General features: G+C 36.6%; 1 protein-coding gene across 3 annotated transcripts in view; it reads right to left on the reverse strand.

Moving 5' to 3' along the window:
- Positions 1-15,516, reverse strand: part of GDAP2 (ganglioside induced differentiation associated protein 2) — a 94,377-nt gene that overhangs the window by 61,044 nt on the left and 17,817 nt on the right. For all 3 annotated transcript variants that reach the window (XM_063624708.1, XM_063624709.1, XM_063624710.1), the window contains exons 5-8: positions 15,355-15,443; positions 9,931-10,007; positions 2,521-2,680; positions 302-458 (exon numbers count right to left, since the gene is read on the reverse strand). In XM_063624708.1, the coding sequence (XP_063480778.1) occupies positions 302-458; positions 2,521-2,680; positions 9,931-10,007; positions 15,355-15,443 (483 nt within the window). The remainder of the gene's footprint in view (positions 1-301; positions 459-2,520; positions 2,681-9,930; positions 10,008-15,354; positions 15,444-15,516) is intronic.

Below are 15,516 nucleotides of genomic sequence, written 5' to 3' on the forward strand. Positions count from 1 at the left end.
TCTCCTTTTAGAATATAAACCTTGCATGGAGGCATTACTATTGTAGTAGACAGGGTAGGAGCTCTGAAATCAGACATGTATCTGAACACTGGTTTCACCACATATTAACTGTGGCCACTGATAACTTTCTTAACTTTGAGTTTTTGCACCTCCAAAATGAGGATGATATCTTCCTCACTGATTGTCATGAAAAATAAGTTGGAATGCATTATGTATACACGTAGCTCATGCATCAGATGCAAGGTCCCTTTCTTGCTTCTGATGTCCTTATGTATCTAACAGTCCTGAAGGGTTGTCTTACTTTCTTTGATGCTGCTTCTGCAGAGCTGCCTCTGATAATTGTCCTTGAAGGATCAGTTTTCTTTGCTTGTCGATATCTCCTTCCATTCGAGCAAAAGCATGAGAGCCAATGAAAGAGAGATCAACTCCCAAGCCTTCATCCTCCTCTTCTTGGTTATCTGTAACAAAAATGCTACTATCAATAGAGAGCTTATGCTCAAACTAGACGGTAAATGAAACAGATTGTGAATGCTGCAGTAAGGACGACAGTGAGGTAACTCAAAAAACTGGGGTAAAGGTAATTTTTGAGAATGAAACTGTAATCAGATTTAGGCATTTGTAAAGCTGAAATAATGAAAGAAACTGCCTGTCCATGTGTGACAAAGGTTTTAGCAATATGTGAAATCCAATCAGGGTGACCTGGGTGTAACCCTAGGAAGAAAAGAGTAGAATGCAGTCACACACAAAAAGACAGAAGTAATTAGATTGTATCTGGGTTTAAAGATGGCTCATTGCACAGCATCTGACAAAAAAGAAGTATAAAAAACAAGCATTTGGGAAGGTTTATACAGCACTGTTGAAGGAGGAAGCATTTGATTGCATAAACCTCAGCTCTTCTATCAGGTAACATCCCAACATGGATGCACCAGAATCACAGAGTATGATCCGCATTCCTTAAGAAATATTTCAGTTATAACTTAGCATCCTGGTTTTCTACACTGTCATACCAACCTAGTTATTTCGGTCCATAAGAGTTATAGTTTTCACTACAAATTAATAAATTAACTTTCTAATCTGTCCATACAACCACTGTGAGTTGGATTAGTAGAAATCAGTCTCTTGGGAACAGATTATCTCTTAGTGTGGTATTCACTGTCTTGGTAGATCTGTTAAGCAAAAACAAAACAAAACAAACCTTGTACCATGGGGAAATTCCCAAGGCAACGCCAGCACTTGAATTCCAACCTGGTGGACAATCAGCTGGAGTTTCCCCACGTCTACTTCACTGCTCCTCAAACTGACAGGCCAATAGATTGGAAGGCCTGCTTTCATTAAAAACACCCCTCAAGTAAAGCTTGGTTATATATATTCTAACAGATTTAACATTCTGCTTGAAAATATTTAAGAACACTACGGCCTATATCTATAACACAAAAGTATTTTCTGAGATACGATTTAACATTCTACTTGAAAATATTTAAGAATGCTAAGGCCTACATCTATCACAAAAAGTATTTTCTGAGATATGAATGCAAATAAAACACTCTGGGAATGGTGGACAGAAGAGAATCTTTTAGCAAATGAATTAGTCTTATCTACTGTCCAGCACTCAAAGTGGTTTTGCTGTTCACCACTCATTATCACACTAAATGCATTTTATGAAAGAAAAATTCTATGGTAGTCACAGACATGAGGATTTCAAAACAACTCTTTGCATTATTTCAAGGATATACTATACTGGAGGCTCACCCAAAGTGCATGACTACTCCTTCAGCAAAGCTTGGTTTCCAGATATTTCACATTTTCTGATGTTAGACCACTTATAATTCCCTCCACTTGATTAAAGTCTATGTACTTGTGATAAAATCTTGAGTTTCTTCCTACAGATTTTGGCTTGGTGCTCATTTTTAAAAGAAATGTTCACTCTAGGAATTTCACAGTAATTCCCTAAACTGCTGGATTTCAAGACTCAGTCCCAGCACTGAAGCTTGTGAGGCATATCTCCACAGAAGGGACTTAAGACCTTAAACATGTACACATGAACATCACTACAAGATGTCACACAGAGCAGATTCAGAAGGCCCCCATCCTAACATACTCTACCTATAACAGTATATAACCCAAGAAACAAAATGAATGGTTATAATATTCTTGTCTTAGTATTTAATGTTAAGTATGATTTTTAGAGGATACTGAAAGCTGTTTAAAATGTTAGACAATAATGTACTTTACTATCTCAACAGTGTTCTGCATGAAACTATAACCTCCATTAGGGTGAGAATGTTGTCATAGCCACCTCTTAATCCCCACTGTCTAACACAGACTTGACGTATATCTATCTATACTTTTATTTTTAATTTCAAGAATAGAACTTGAAAACTTCTAAACTGGTCTTGATAGTAGTATCATGGTAATAGAGAGCTTTCCAAAGGTCAAGCTGAATTTCTTACTTCTTTGGTGATTGGTGCCTATTTTTGGCCCTAAGAGGGAGATTTAAAAAGTTAGAGCTCTAGAACTCACCTTCTGGAGCACCAGGTTTCTCGCTTATTCTAATCTGTCGTTCAGGTACCACAGGCTCCCCTTCTGCATTTCCAATATCTGCAGGTAGGTAGGGCAATGATCGATTCTCCTCCTTTAATGACCTTGGGAAGTACAGAGGTAGCAGCTTTTGGTAAGTAGCCTGTGTCAGAAAAGCAAGACATTCTGTGAAAAATAGGACAAAACAAAGAAGACCTCAGCAGTACTTAGTGCTGTTCGTAACACTGTGAAGACAACCTCTATCAATAAAGACTTTACCACTTCTGAGCTCAGACTAGATACTGTCTGGAACCCTCAATCAGCTTTTGTGTTAAAGATAAGGATATTGTTATCTAGCCAAGTTAAATGTGATGCCCATCCTAACAATTGCAGGTCACTGAACCTGGAATGCATAAGTCCTGCCACTCCTGTCCCCATCTGTACCTTCACTTCCTAATGATACCAGTCTCTCAAGATTTGGCTCAGATGCTAGCTACTTCCTTAACCCTCAGTGTGCCATCAGGGTCCATTCAACCAGGTTTAGCTTCTGAGTTGTTTGTGAAGGATTTCTCTTTCAAGATGTTTATTCTTTCTTAAAAGTTTTTTCAAAGAAAAAAGATGAATTTTACTTAAAAAAAAAAACAGAATAAAACTCATCTTATCTTGTAATTCCCATATCGATTGGTCCACTGGACTAATAAATCTGCAATACATTAAAGGCATGTAGTGCTCTTATTTGTCCTATATCTTGAAGCATTTTGCGTTTTCATCTTCCTAGGAATTGTTTTCTCATTACCTAGAATTACTCATCAATTATTACAAACTATACTAAAAAAGACTGAAATAAAATAATAAGAAAAAAATTATGGAATCACCTAGGACAATGAAATCATTCAAGAAATCATTTTCTTTCATTTTCATATTGTGTTGCCCATAGTATTGCATCATCTTTTAAACAGATATATAAGATTGGAGACACCATCTTTATAGCCTTTATAAAAAAACTGAGACACAATCTTTAAAAAAAAAAACAGAATTCACATACCATAAAATTCACCCTTTTAAAGTATAAAATTCAGTGTTTGTTTTTGTTTTCTTTTTTGAGATGAGGTGTTGCTATGCTGCCCAGGCTGTTCTTAAACTCCTGGACTCAAGCATTTTTCCCCCCTCAACTTCCCAAGTAGCTGGGATTACAGGTGTACACCACCATACCCAGTTTCAGTGGTTTTTCATAGACAGTATTCACAAAGGGGGTACAATCACCACCACTATTTAATTCCAGAACATTTTCATCACTCTAAAATGCATCAGCAATCATTCACCATTCCTCCCTCTCCCACACCTGGCAATTACTAATCTTCTTTCTGTCACTATGAATTTGCCTATTTTTGGACATTTCGTAAAAATGGAATACAGGGCCAGGCATGGTGGCTCACGCCTGTAATCCCAGCATTCTAGGAGGCCGAGGTGGGGGGATCATGAGGTCAGGAGATTGATATCAACCTGACCAACATGGTGAAACCCCGTCTCTACTAAAATATAAAAAATTAGCCGGGCATGGTAGCACGTGCCTGTAGTCCCAGCTACTCGGGAGGCTGAGGCAAGGGAATCACTTGAACCCGGGAGGTGGAGGTTGCAGTGAGCCGAGATTGCGCCACTGCATTCTAGCCTGATGACAGAGTGAGACTCCATCTCAAAAAAAAAAAAAGGCCGGGCACGGTGGCTCACGCCTGTAATCCCAGCACTTTGGGAGGCCGAGGTGGGCAGATCACGAAGTCAGGAGATCAAGACCATCCTGGCTAACACAGTGAAACCCTGCCTCTACTAAAAATACAAAAAATTAGCCAGGTGTGGTGGCAGGCATCTATAGTCCCAGCTACTTGGGAGGCTGAGGCAGGAGAATGGCTTGAACCTGGGATTTGGAGGTTGTAGTGAGCCAAGATCGTGCCACTGCACTCCAGCCTGGGTGACAGGGCGAGACTCTGTCTCAATAAATAAATAAATAAATAAAAATAAAAATGGAATAAAGTATGTGGCATTTTGTGTCTGGTTTCTTTCATTTAGCATGATGTTTTCAAGGTTCACCCATGTTGTAGCATGTATCAGTACTTCATTCCTTTTTTATGGCTGAATAATATTCTAACACACATGCACGCACGCATACACAAACCACATTTTTCTTTTATCAATTCATCAGCTGATGACATTTCAGTTGCTTCTACTTTTTGGCAATTATAAATAATGCTACCACAGATATCTGTGTACAAGTTTTTGTGTGGACATATGTTTTCAATTCTCTTCTGTATACACCTGCTGCATTACAGGGTAACTCTATGTTTAACTTTTTCATTAACTACCAGACTGTTTTCCAAAGTAGCTGCGCCATTTTTACATTCCAATTAACTATCTACGAGGGTTCCAATTTCTCCACATCCTCACCAACACTTGTTATTGTCTCCCTTCGTAATTATAGCCATGTTAGTGGGTATGAAGTGGTATCCATAGTGGTTTTGACTTGTATTTCTCTAATGGTTAATGGTGTGGAGCACCTTTTCAGTGTTTACTGGCTATCTGTATATCTTCTTCAAATAAATGTATGTTAATTGTTTAATTTTTTTTTTTCTATTTTATCATGTTTTCACATCTTAAAGCTTTCTGGCCTGGGAAGACTGTCCCTGTAAGGGATAATTAATTCCTAAAGATAGTAAACAGCACATCTTGCATATGCCAACCAATCAATCCCAAATCTACAGTCCTAATCATTTCCATATCTAACTCTTACACACCATGCAAATATTTCTCCTGGTCTAAATCATCCAGGGCCAGGTATCAGGAATCTAGAGATTACTCCTATAGCCCAGAGTCTGCTGGAATTATTCAAACTAGCCAGTCCTAAACTGTAAGTCCTGCCCTGCCTTGCCTTTCCCAAGGAAAACGCAATAAAGGCTCTGGCTCAGGATTTCCTCACACTCCTGCTTCTGCCTCCTGACTGAAACCTAGTGTTCCTCCCGTGGCCCTGCGTAGCACCCATGCCTCTCTTTTCTAGCAGAACTATGAAAAACATTAAACTCTTCTTTCTTTCTTTTAAACAGTGTTTCTTGCCATAGACCTCTTTGTCTCATCACTCAGTCACCTTTGCAAATTAAAACCTAGGCATGAAACATGTCTGTTCAAAACTTTTGTTCACTTTTTAGTTTGCTTATTTGTCTTTTGTTGAATTATAAGAGTGCCTAATTTATCTACTTTCATTTTGGCTCTCTGTGCTTTTGGTACCATATCTAATAAACCACTGCCTAATCCACAATCAAGAGGATTTATACCTATACTTTCTTCTAAGAGTTTTATAACTTTAGCTCTTACATTGAGGTCCTGGATTCCTTTTGAGCTAATTTTTGTATCTGCTATAAGGTAGGAATACAACTTTGTTCTTTGGCATGTGGATATCCAGTAGTCCCAATACTATTTGTTGAAAAGACGATTCTTTTCCCTCATTAAATTGTCTTGAAACCACTATCAGAAATTCCATTCCATTGACCTATACGTTTATCCTTATGCCAGTATCATAGTCTTGATTACTACAGCTTTGTAGTAAGTTTTGAAATTGGTAAGTGTGAATCTTCCAATGTTGTTCTTTTTTTCCAAAATGGTTTTGATTATTCTGGGTCTCTTGCATATCCATGTGAAATTTAGGATCAACTTGATAATTTCTGCAAAAAATGAGTTGGGATTTTGATAGGGATTATGTTAAGTCTGTAATATAATGTAGGGAGTATGGTCAGTACTGTCATCTTAACAACATTAAGCCTTTTAATCTGTGAACATAGATGTCTTTCCATTTATTTGTGTTTTTAAAATTTTCTTTCAAAGAGGTCTTATAGTTTTAAACGTACAAATCTTACTGTTCTTTTGTTAAGTATAGTTCTAAATATTTGATTCTTTTTTTGATGTTACCCTAAGTAGAACTGTTTTCTTAATTTTTGTTTCTGGATTGGTCATTGTTAGTGTGTAGAAATACAGTTTATTTTTGCATATTGATCTTATGTCCTGTAACCCCACTGGAACTCTATTAGTTCTAACAGTGTTTGTTTGTATTTTTTTTGGCATGGATTCTTTAGGATTTTTGATAAGTTCATGCCATCTGCAAATAAAGATACTTTTACTTCGTTCTTTTCAATTCGGGTGCTTTTAATCTCTTTTTCTTAGCCAAATGTCTTGGCTAGAAACTCTAGTAAAATGTTGAATAGAGCTGGCAAGCGCAAAAATCTTTGTCTTCTTTCTGATCGTAGGCAAAAAGCTTTCAGTATTTTACCATTAAGTATGTTAGCTATGGGTTTCCCATAGATGCCCTTTTTCAGGTTGAAGCAGTTCTCTTTTATTCCTAGTTTGTTGACTGTTTTTATCAAGAAAGAGTGTTACATTTTTTCAGTGTTCTTTTCTACATCTATTGAGATGGTCCTGTGGTTTTTATCCTTTATTCTATTAGTATTATATATTACATTGATTCAGATTCTTGTATGTTGAATTAACCTTGCATTCCTGACATAAGTCCTACTTTGGGGTAGTATACAATTCTTTTGTATGTTGCTGGATTTGGTTTGATAATTTTTGCATCTCTATTCATAAGAGATATTGCTCTATAGTTTTCTGGCAGGTAGTATATTTTTAACTTTACTGGACAGAGTTGAGAATTCAGAATTTTTCATTTGCAGTCCATAATAGTAAAGAGGAGACAAATGAAGAAAACATTTTGGAATCATTAAATAAATCAAAGATGAATGTAAGGAGACAGATAGCAGCCCTCTAATGATGATCATAAGATTTGCTGTATAAGGTAAAATCTCAGACTCTGAGTCTTCAGACAACAATATTCTAGGTTATCTTTCTCAAATTCAATAATCTATGAGTTCATGATTTTTTTCTTTTTCTTTTTGAGACAGAGTCTCGCTCTGTCACCCTGACTAAAGTCAGGGGCATAATCTCAGCTCACTGCAACTTCTGCTTCCTGGGTTCAAGTGATTCTCATGTCTCAGCCTCCCTAGTAGCTGGGATTACAGGCACCCATCACCACATTCAGCTAACTTTTTTTAATTTTTAGCAGAGACGGGGTTTTGCCATGTTGGCCCGGCAGGTCTTGAACTCCTGACCTCAGGTGATCCACCTGCCTCAGCCTCCCAAAGTGCTGGGATTACAGGCATGAGCCATTGTGTTTTTCTAAGGACAAAAAGGAAATATGGTATTCTCATTCAGTCATTCAACAGGAAGAACTTAATCACATACTATTTTGTGATAGGAACCTGGACAATCTCATTTTACTAAGAGGATGTGTGACAGTATTCTTTCATATTTTATGTTTGTGCAACAGTATTTACTTGATACAAAGAGGTTTTTTATGTTTAAATTCTTACTAAAATGTCTAATAAACTTGTTTTTCACTATCCCTTTATTCTTCTATAAATTATTCAGAAATGACTTTTGAGAAAAAGATGGTAAATGTTGATTATTTTCCCAGGTATACTGAGGGCAAAGACTTTTATTCTCTGTTCCTCTAAATCTGGGTCAGGTGTCATGGTAAGTTGCCACGGCACTGTGGTGCATACCTTAGCAGAGCATTTGGCACACTGTAGGGTGATCTTTGTTTACCTGGCTGTCTCAGCATTAGTCTGCCAACTCCCTGAGAGCAAGAGCCATATCTCATTTGTATCCTATCCTATGAAAATGGACAAATCTTTAACCTAGACTTCACTCCTCAGCTTCAAACTGATAAGCACAATGGTTCACTGAGCCTCTGCCCTGATGATCCACTGATCCTCTAAGACTCAACGTGTTCAGAAAATAATTTGTCTTCATCCCATCTCCCAAACTTTTCCCACTTTCTATTTGCTATCTCAATGGTGGCATCATTATTTAGTCACTCAAGCCAAAAACCTTTAAGTCATGCTTAACTCCTTTTCCCGTATGTATTTAATCAACCACCAACTCCAGTTGAACTTATTTACTAAATGTTTAAAATTTTAACACTACCAGTACCCTTGTTCAGGCCTGATCATTTCTCATGTGGAGTACTGCAACCACCTGTTATCTCTTCTTGCCATTAGTCTTTCTCTTTCCAAATCATCCTCCACACAGCTAAAACAGAAATTAGATGACATCATTTGTTTGCGTAAAGCTCTTCTGTTTCCCATTGCATAATTAATAAAGTCTAAATTTTACAGGATGTGACACAAGGCCTTGAATGATCTTATCCCTATCTAACTTTCATTTTTGCCATTCTCAGCCTCACATTTTATGCAACAGCAATACTAAACACTCGATGCTATCTTATTTCTACGCCTTTGCTCAGGCTTGTATGACTGCTGTCACTTCCCTCTCTCCCTTGGCAAATCTTACGTACCTTTTACAATTATTTCAACTTATGTATCACTTCCTATGAGAAGCATTTCCTAACCCCGTGCCAGGCTAAAGTTATGTCCTATCCTTCTCATACCTCCATTAATGCACTTATCACAGTCATCTGAATTTATCTGAATTATCTATTTCTACAAAAGGATAAAGGCTCCTTGAGGAAACAACCATGATGTTTTCACTGGTGTATTCCCAAGACCTAATATAGCAAACCTGTTACATGCTAACACTCAGTAAAAGATCACTGGAAGATTCTATGTATAAATAAACCAGATGAAACAAGAGATAAAATAAATGTGCCTTTTTTCAGCAAATTCAAAAGTACATATATATGTTATATATGTAGCTACATATGCCTTGAATAGATCACTAATAGATAGCTAATACGAATGTATTAGCTTATTTTATTATCAAGAAAAACCTGATAGAGGTACTATCAGTATTTCTATTTTACTGAAGCAGAGAGGTTAACTTGCTCAATAATACAAAACTTGGAAATATTACACTCTAAAATAAAGTGTAATGAGATAAGAATAAACTGATTTTCTAAAATGGTTTGAAATTAAATTGAAATATATTAAACCTAACTACATATAACAAAACATATAAACCTCACAGTGCCAGCCACTAGACGAGGCTGTCACCTGGTCAGGCAGACACCAAAGCTTTTCTGGCATAGTAGTTTTCCAGTTATGCTCCCCAAACATTCAGTGCTTAGAAGGTGTTGCTTTGAGAGCTAACACAGGGGCCAAGCAGAACAACTCCACTTTGTACGATTTCACTTACAGCAACAACAGTTATAAAAAGTACGAACAAAATGCTCCTTCTTGACTTATTTTTAGTTTCCAATATAGTCTTTTTCAATGAATGATTATAAGACCCACTGTCAAATACATACATAGATCATTAGGATTTGTCTGCTGGAAACTCAGCAAATATATAGTGATAAGCCAAAGGCAACTGCTTAAAGGTAGAAATAAGATTTAAATAATGTAACAGGTAGCAAAATACCTCTTCAAGATCAGAGACAGCAAATACTACTTTTTCAATGGTTTCCCCATGAATCTCTAGGAATCTCCTTACAGTGCCTAAGGAAAAGAATAGAAAGATTACTCAAGAAATAAAAAATTACTTATACATAAAGACAAATCAAGCTCTTCAATGTTTTATTTTTGTAATGGATCACTTCTCACTTCATTCAGGACTCTGCTTAGTAATACCCTATCGGTAAAGCCTGCCCAGACTACTTGTATAAAAACTCTGATTTGCTTTTCTCCACAGCAACTGTGATAGACATTTTATGAAGTTACTTGTGTATTGTTATCCTCCCTGCCCTCTCCGCCTCATTCACTGGAATGAAAGCTCCATAAAGAAGACGCTTTATTGTATTTATTGCTCTATTTCCAATGCCAAGAACAGTGACTGGCCACAGAAGATGCTGACTCCATACAATTCTCTCTTATCCAGTATATTCTTCTTATTCCCTGGGGCCTCTCTCTTGGGCCAGACTGATCTAGCACAAGTGTCTTTCCATTCATTCAGTTACAGTATTAGATATCCTACCCAGCCCTTCAGCCCCTGACAAAACTCCACAAAACCAAAGCTCAATTATTTTTTTCTTAATTTCTATGTTATCCTAATTCTTCTTTATCAACTTCTAATAACAAGACCTACTGGCCTTTTCCTCAGTTCTTAACTCATTGGATCTCTCCCTAGCTTTAGTCCTTAACACACATGCCCTTACCTTTTAAAAATGTTGTCCTCCAGGGTTCTGCCTTCAATATTTTTTATTTTTTTTGATATACTTATTTTCCTTAGCTCACTGATGTGCTGGATAGGTATTACCTCAAATGCTGATGGCTCCCAAATCTTTATATTCTTTTTTCTGAGGAAAAGACCTGAATTACCTGATGCCTATTAGGTATATCTGCTGAGATAACTCACAGAGACCTCAAATTCAATGTAGCCAAACCTGACCTCAACAGGTCCAAACCCTGACCGCCATCTTTTTCTGAACAAACCTGGTCCTTTTTACCTACATTCCTTATTTTGGTTACATATCAACATCCAACCAATCATCCAAGCTAGAATCCTGAATTGCCTTTGATGCCTCCTTTACCTCTTCCTTCATACTGCATTTTCAAATAGTTCCCATGACTTTTAATTCTATTGCTAATACTTCTAACATTTATTCCTTTCTTTTGGCTGCTTTCAGGTTCTCAAGGCTCACACAGACTTTGGTAATAAGCTCTTAACTGCTCTCCTTGAGTCTTTTTTCCCCAAGTCTACGTACTCACTGTTGCCTGAGTTATCTTCTCATGTTACCCTTTTTAATAAACACTGGTGATGCCCAGCGCTACTTACAGGCTAAGATTCAAAAACCCTAGCATGACTCTCTATACTCCAACCCCAACTATCCACTTTCCCCCACTCAGCTCCTTAGTCCTATTTTCAATTATTCCTCCCACATCTTATGCTTTAGCCAAATCTACTTTGCTGTATTCAAAACATACCACTTACTTTTATGATGCCCTGGCTCTGCTCGCATGCCTAACTTTGACTAGAGTACCACTCATCCACCATTCTCTTCTTTTGGTGAACTCTTACTGATTTTTTAAGAGCCAGCCAAGAGCCATCTCCACCCTTCTTTGTGCCCCTCCTAGAATCTTTTGAGAATTTCTCACATTTTATAGCTAGACTAAGCTTTTTGAAGACCAAGTATATTTTATATTAATATTACTTTAATTTGGGGCCTAGCACACCTTATGGATGTGATATGCAATCATTCAAAAGTAACTAGTAACTGAATTAACAATTTATGGCTCAGTTACATATTGCCTGCTTTGTTCAACATTATATCTCAAGAACCTAACAGAGCAAACCCATTTGTTAAAGGACTAAACAAACACTCGTAACTCTCCTCCTGTTAGACAACAAATTTACTTTTTATTTTTTCCTCTATTCTGTTTTAACGCTTTTTCAAAAATGAACTTTCAAAAAAAGATTTTCAGCAGGATATGGGGGCTCATGGCTATAATCCCAGCACTTTGGGAGGTGAGGGCAAGACGATTACTTGAGCCTGAGTTCAAGACTAGTTTGGGCAACATAGCGAGACCCTGTGTTTACCAAATTTTTTAAAAAAAATTAGCTAGGTATGGTGGTGCATGCCTGTAGTCCTAGCTACCTGGGGGGCTAACAAGGGAGGATCACTTGAGCCCAGGAGGTTGAGGCTGCATTGAGCTGTGTTTGCCCCACTGCATTGCAGTCTGGACGACAGTGTATGACTATCTCAAAAAAAATAAATAAATAAATAAAGATTTTGTTTCCTATTTATCTGACATCAAGTTGTAATGTTCATGCATAATAGTTTCCCAGAATATAATTATATTATTTCCTTTGGAAGATAAAATACAATACCAAATAGCAACCAAATTGAATTCTCTCAGTGGAACTCATTTAGAAAATTAATTCTGCAAAAGCAGTGAAGAAGACTAATGTCATGACTCTAAGGTTTTAGTACTAAAGGCCAGGCCACGCTCTTCCTTTCAAAGTTTCATCTGTGCACTATACTCTGCAACCAATCACAATGTCCTGTGCTTAAACACCTAGCGAATACCCTATAATTTGTAAGAATGACATCTAGGACATTATAATTCCCCATCTGGAAACACCACAAGAACAAACACCTTCATCTTATTTCTCACCACTGTATTATTTTGTATATAGCACATAGTAGTCACTTAAATTTTTGTTGGATGAACAAATAACCTGATAAATTTATTTCAATGCAGATACTTTTTTCGGCTTTTTCTGGAGAAAAACAAACTGCACATGAACTAAGAAAAAAAAGTATTGTCTTAATATATCTATCAAAAACATATTACTTAGGCTTCAAATGAAATAAATTTTGATAACAGTTTAATAAGAAAGCTTTTGATGCTAAGGACTTAGAGTTATATCATTAGATTTGTTCTTGGCCTATATATGTTACAAACTGTACAAGACATTTGTTTTCCAAATGCTTGATAAAGTATTCAAGCAAAAGGCATCATCTTCTGTGTATGTGTTTGAATGAGATGCTACAGTTTTGCCACTAGATTTAAGGCCTAATAAGTCAAATGTGCCCACTTTTTAAGAGTTGTACATTTCCTTTTTGCTAATTATATTTCTAGAAACTGCTTCATCAAAGTCCCTTATACCCATTATCGATCTTTATCTGCTGTTACTCTCAAAGTTGACCTCTCTTATAGTACTGTATCAAGTGATTTGTCTGGGGCCACAGAGCTAGAGTTTGACTGGTAGAATTAGAACTAAAAACCAGTCTTCTTAACTCCCTATTCAGAATCTTTTCTACAAAATAATGCTACCTCTTTAAAATAGAAAATCTTTATGATTACCTTAATAAAAAATAGATACATAAAAGAAGCTATGAGATGATACGACCAGGACTAAGTAAAATCAGAATGCAGAGACCAGCCAAAAGCCTTGTCAGGTGCAATTATATCAAGGCAGGAATTTTGCTTTGGTTAGGTACCATTTAGAAGACAGGCATGTAATAACATAGTAGTCTTCCACTGAAGCAGTTCTAACTCAAGTATAATGAATCATCTAGTATAACAGACAGGTTACTAGACTTGGGAGTCAGAAGGTCTGGATATATGCTCCAAGTCTGCATAATCCTCACAACAGGAGGAATTTCTGAGACCCTTTATTTGTACAACGGACACCATACTACCTAAAACACAGGGTTGTTAAGTAAAGTAAGTGGAATTTACTTGTCCCTTTTAAAAATACATATTTCTTGAGCAAGTACCATATGTCAAGCATTCAAGATAAAAAGATAAGATTCCTGCGCCTCAAGCTCAGTCTAATATAATGTATATAAACTTAATTATAAAATATACAAATTTACTATAAAATCCTTGAGCAGTTAGAATATTGATTTTTTAAAATAGGTTGTAATTAAATAAGACTAAGACTGAACAGATACCCTTAATTCCAGGCTACATAATAATAATTTATACATTCAAATATCTTTTTGGTATTTGTGGATATAAGGCTTTCAGCTCTTCAACTTTAAATTCTAGAGATAACAGGGGGTCTTAAAGGTCATTTAGTATAGTTTGTCTCTGAAATGAGAAGTGTTTTCTATAATAGCTGCAACAGATGGTCCTGTAACCTCTGCATGAATGTTCCTAGTGACAAGAAGTTCGCTAAAATACTTTTCTGTTACAGTTAGTACTACTTCAAATGGGACCAACATTTTCCTTATAACTTGGTCTTAGACCTTGCCTTGTACAGTTGGAGTTCTTATCTACAATCCTGATGAGGATCTGTAAACTTCCTGAAATAACCTGTAAATTCTGTACTTATGCACATTTTTCTTGACAAAGGGTCCATAGTGTTCTTTCACCAGATGCTCATTGTAGTTTATGACAATACCCCAAAGAACTGCTGCTTGAAAAATGTAGCACAGAATAAGTTCAAATGAGATTCCTTCAGATATTTGAAGATGGACATCACATGTGCTAAAAGCATGCTCTTCTTTAGGAGAAACACCACTACTGTTTCAAACTGTTTGTCCTCCTGTTTGTCAGTGTCTCATGCAATATGACACACAGAAATATATATAAAACTCAAGATGTGGTCGAAATCTGCATATATACAGTGAGATCATGGACTCTCTTTAGCTGAATGACATATTTTTATGTCACATACAGACATTTTGCTCATATTGACTGAGCCCAGTCTTTTGAAAATCTAAATGCAGAATTTTACATTCAAATAGCATGTGTGAATGTGGCTATTTAAACTGCCAAGTGTTATACAAATATGATATTATGAAATCTGACTGCATTTATTGCAGACTGTTAAGATTATTCTAAATTCTGATTTAACTACTCATTGCATTAGCCATACTTTCTAACTTAGCATCACTTTCAAATTCAAGAGGCTAGCTGCTCTGAACCTATTCTGGTTTTGGGGGCTGTCCAATTCAAGACTCGCTCTTTGCTCAATTAAATTCTGTTAAATTAAAAAAATTAATAGGCAAGTCTTCTGACCCCCTATTCAAATGGATAAAAATGCCAACCTGAAAAAGTAAATTGAGAGCTCTGCAACTTGCCAATAAAAACTTCCCTCCAGGGAGCCACAATCACTTAATCAATAAATATTCTTTGGCTATAATTATTTAATGATTAAAAAAAACAAACTTTTTTTTTTGAGATGAGGTCTCACTGTATGTTGCTCAGGCTGGAGTGCAGTGGCTATTCATAGGTGCCATCACAGCTCACTGCAGCCTTAAACTTCTGGCCTCAAGGGATCCTCCTGCCTCAGCCTCCCAAGTCGCTGGAATTACAGGTATAAGCCACCATGCCCAGAATTTAAAAAATTTTTAAGATTCAATTCATGTACAGCATCTCTGATACTACTTACGAAGTGCTATGTGTGTTGCATCCTCTAAAGGATAACCACGTTTTGCAGAATTGATGACACAGAAGCCAACAGAAGACATTGACTGCTCTCTGCAACCAAAGGGAAAACACAAAAATTGCAGTGGAAACATCTGTAATACATACACAACAATACATAACTAAT

This window comes from Symphalangus syndactylus, chromosome 12 (genome assembly GCF_028878055.3).
Source record: "Symphalangus syndactylus isolate Jambi chromosome 12, NHGRI_mSymSyn1-v2.1_pri, whole genome shotgun sequence".
Taxonomy (NCBI): Eukaryota; Metazoa; Chordata; class Mammalia; order Primates; family Hylobatidae; genus Symphalangus; species Symphalangus syndactylus.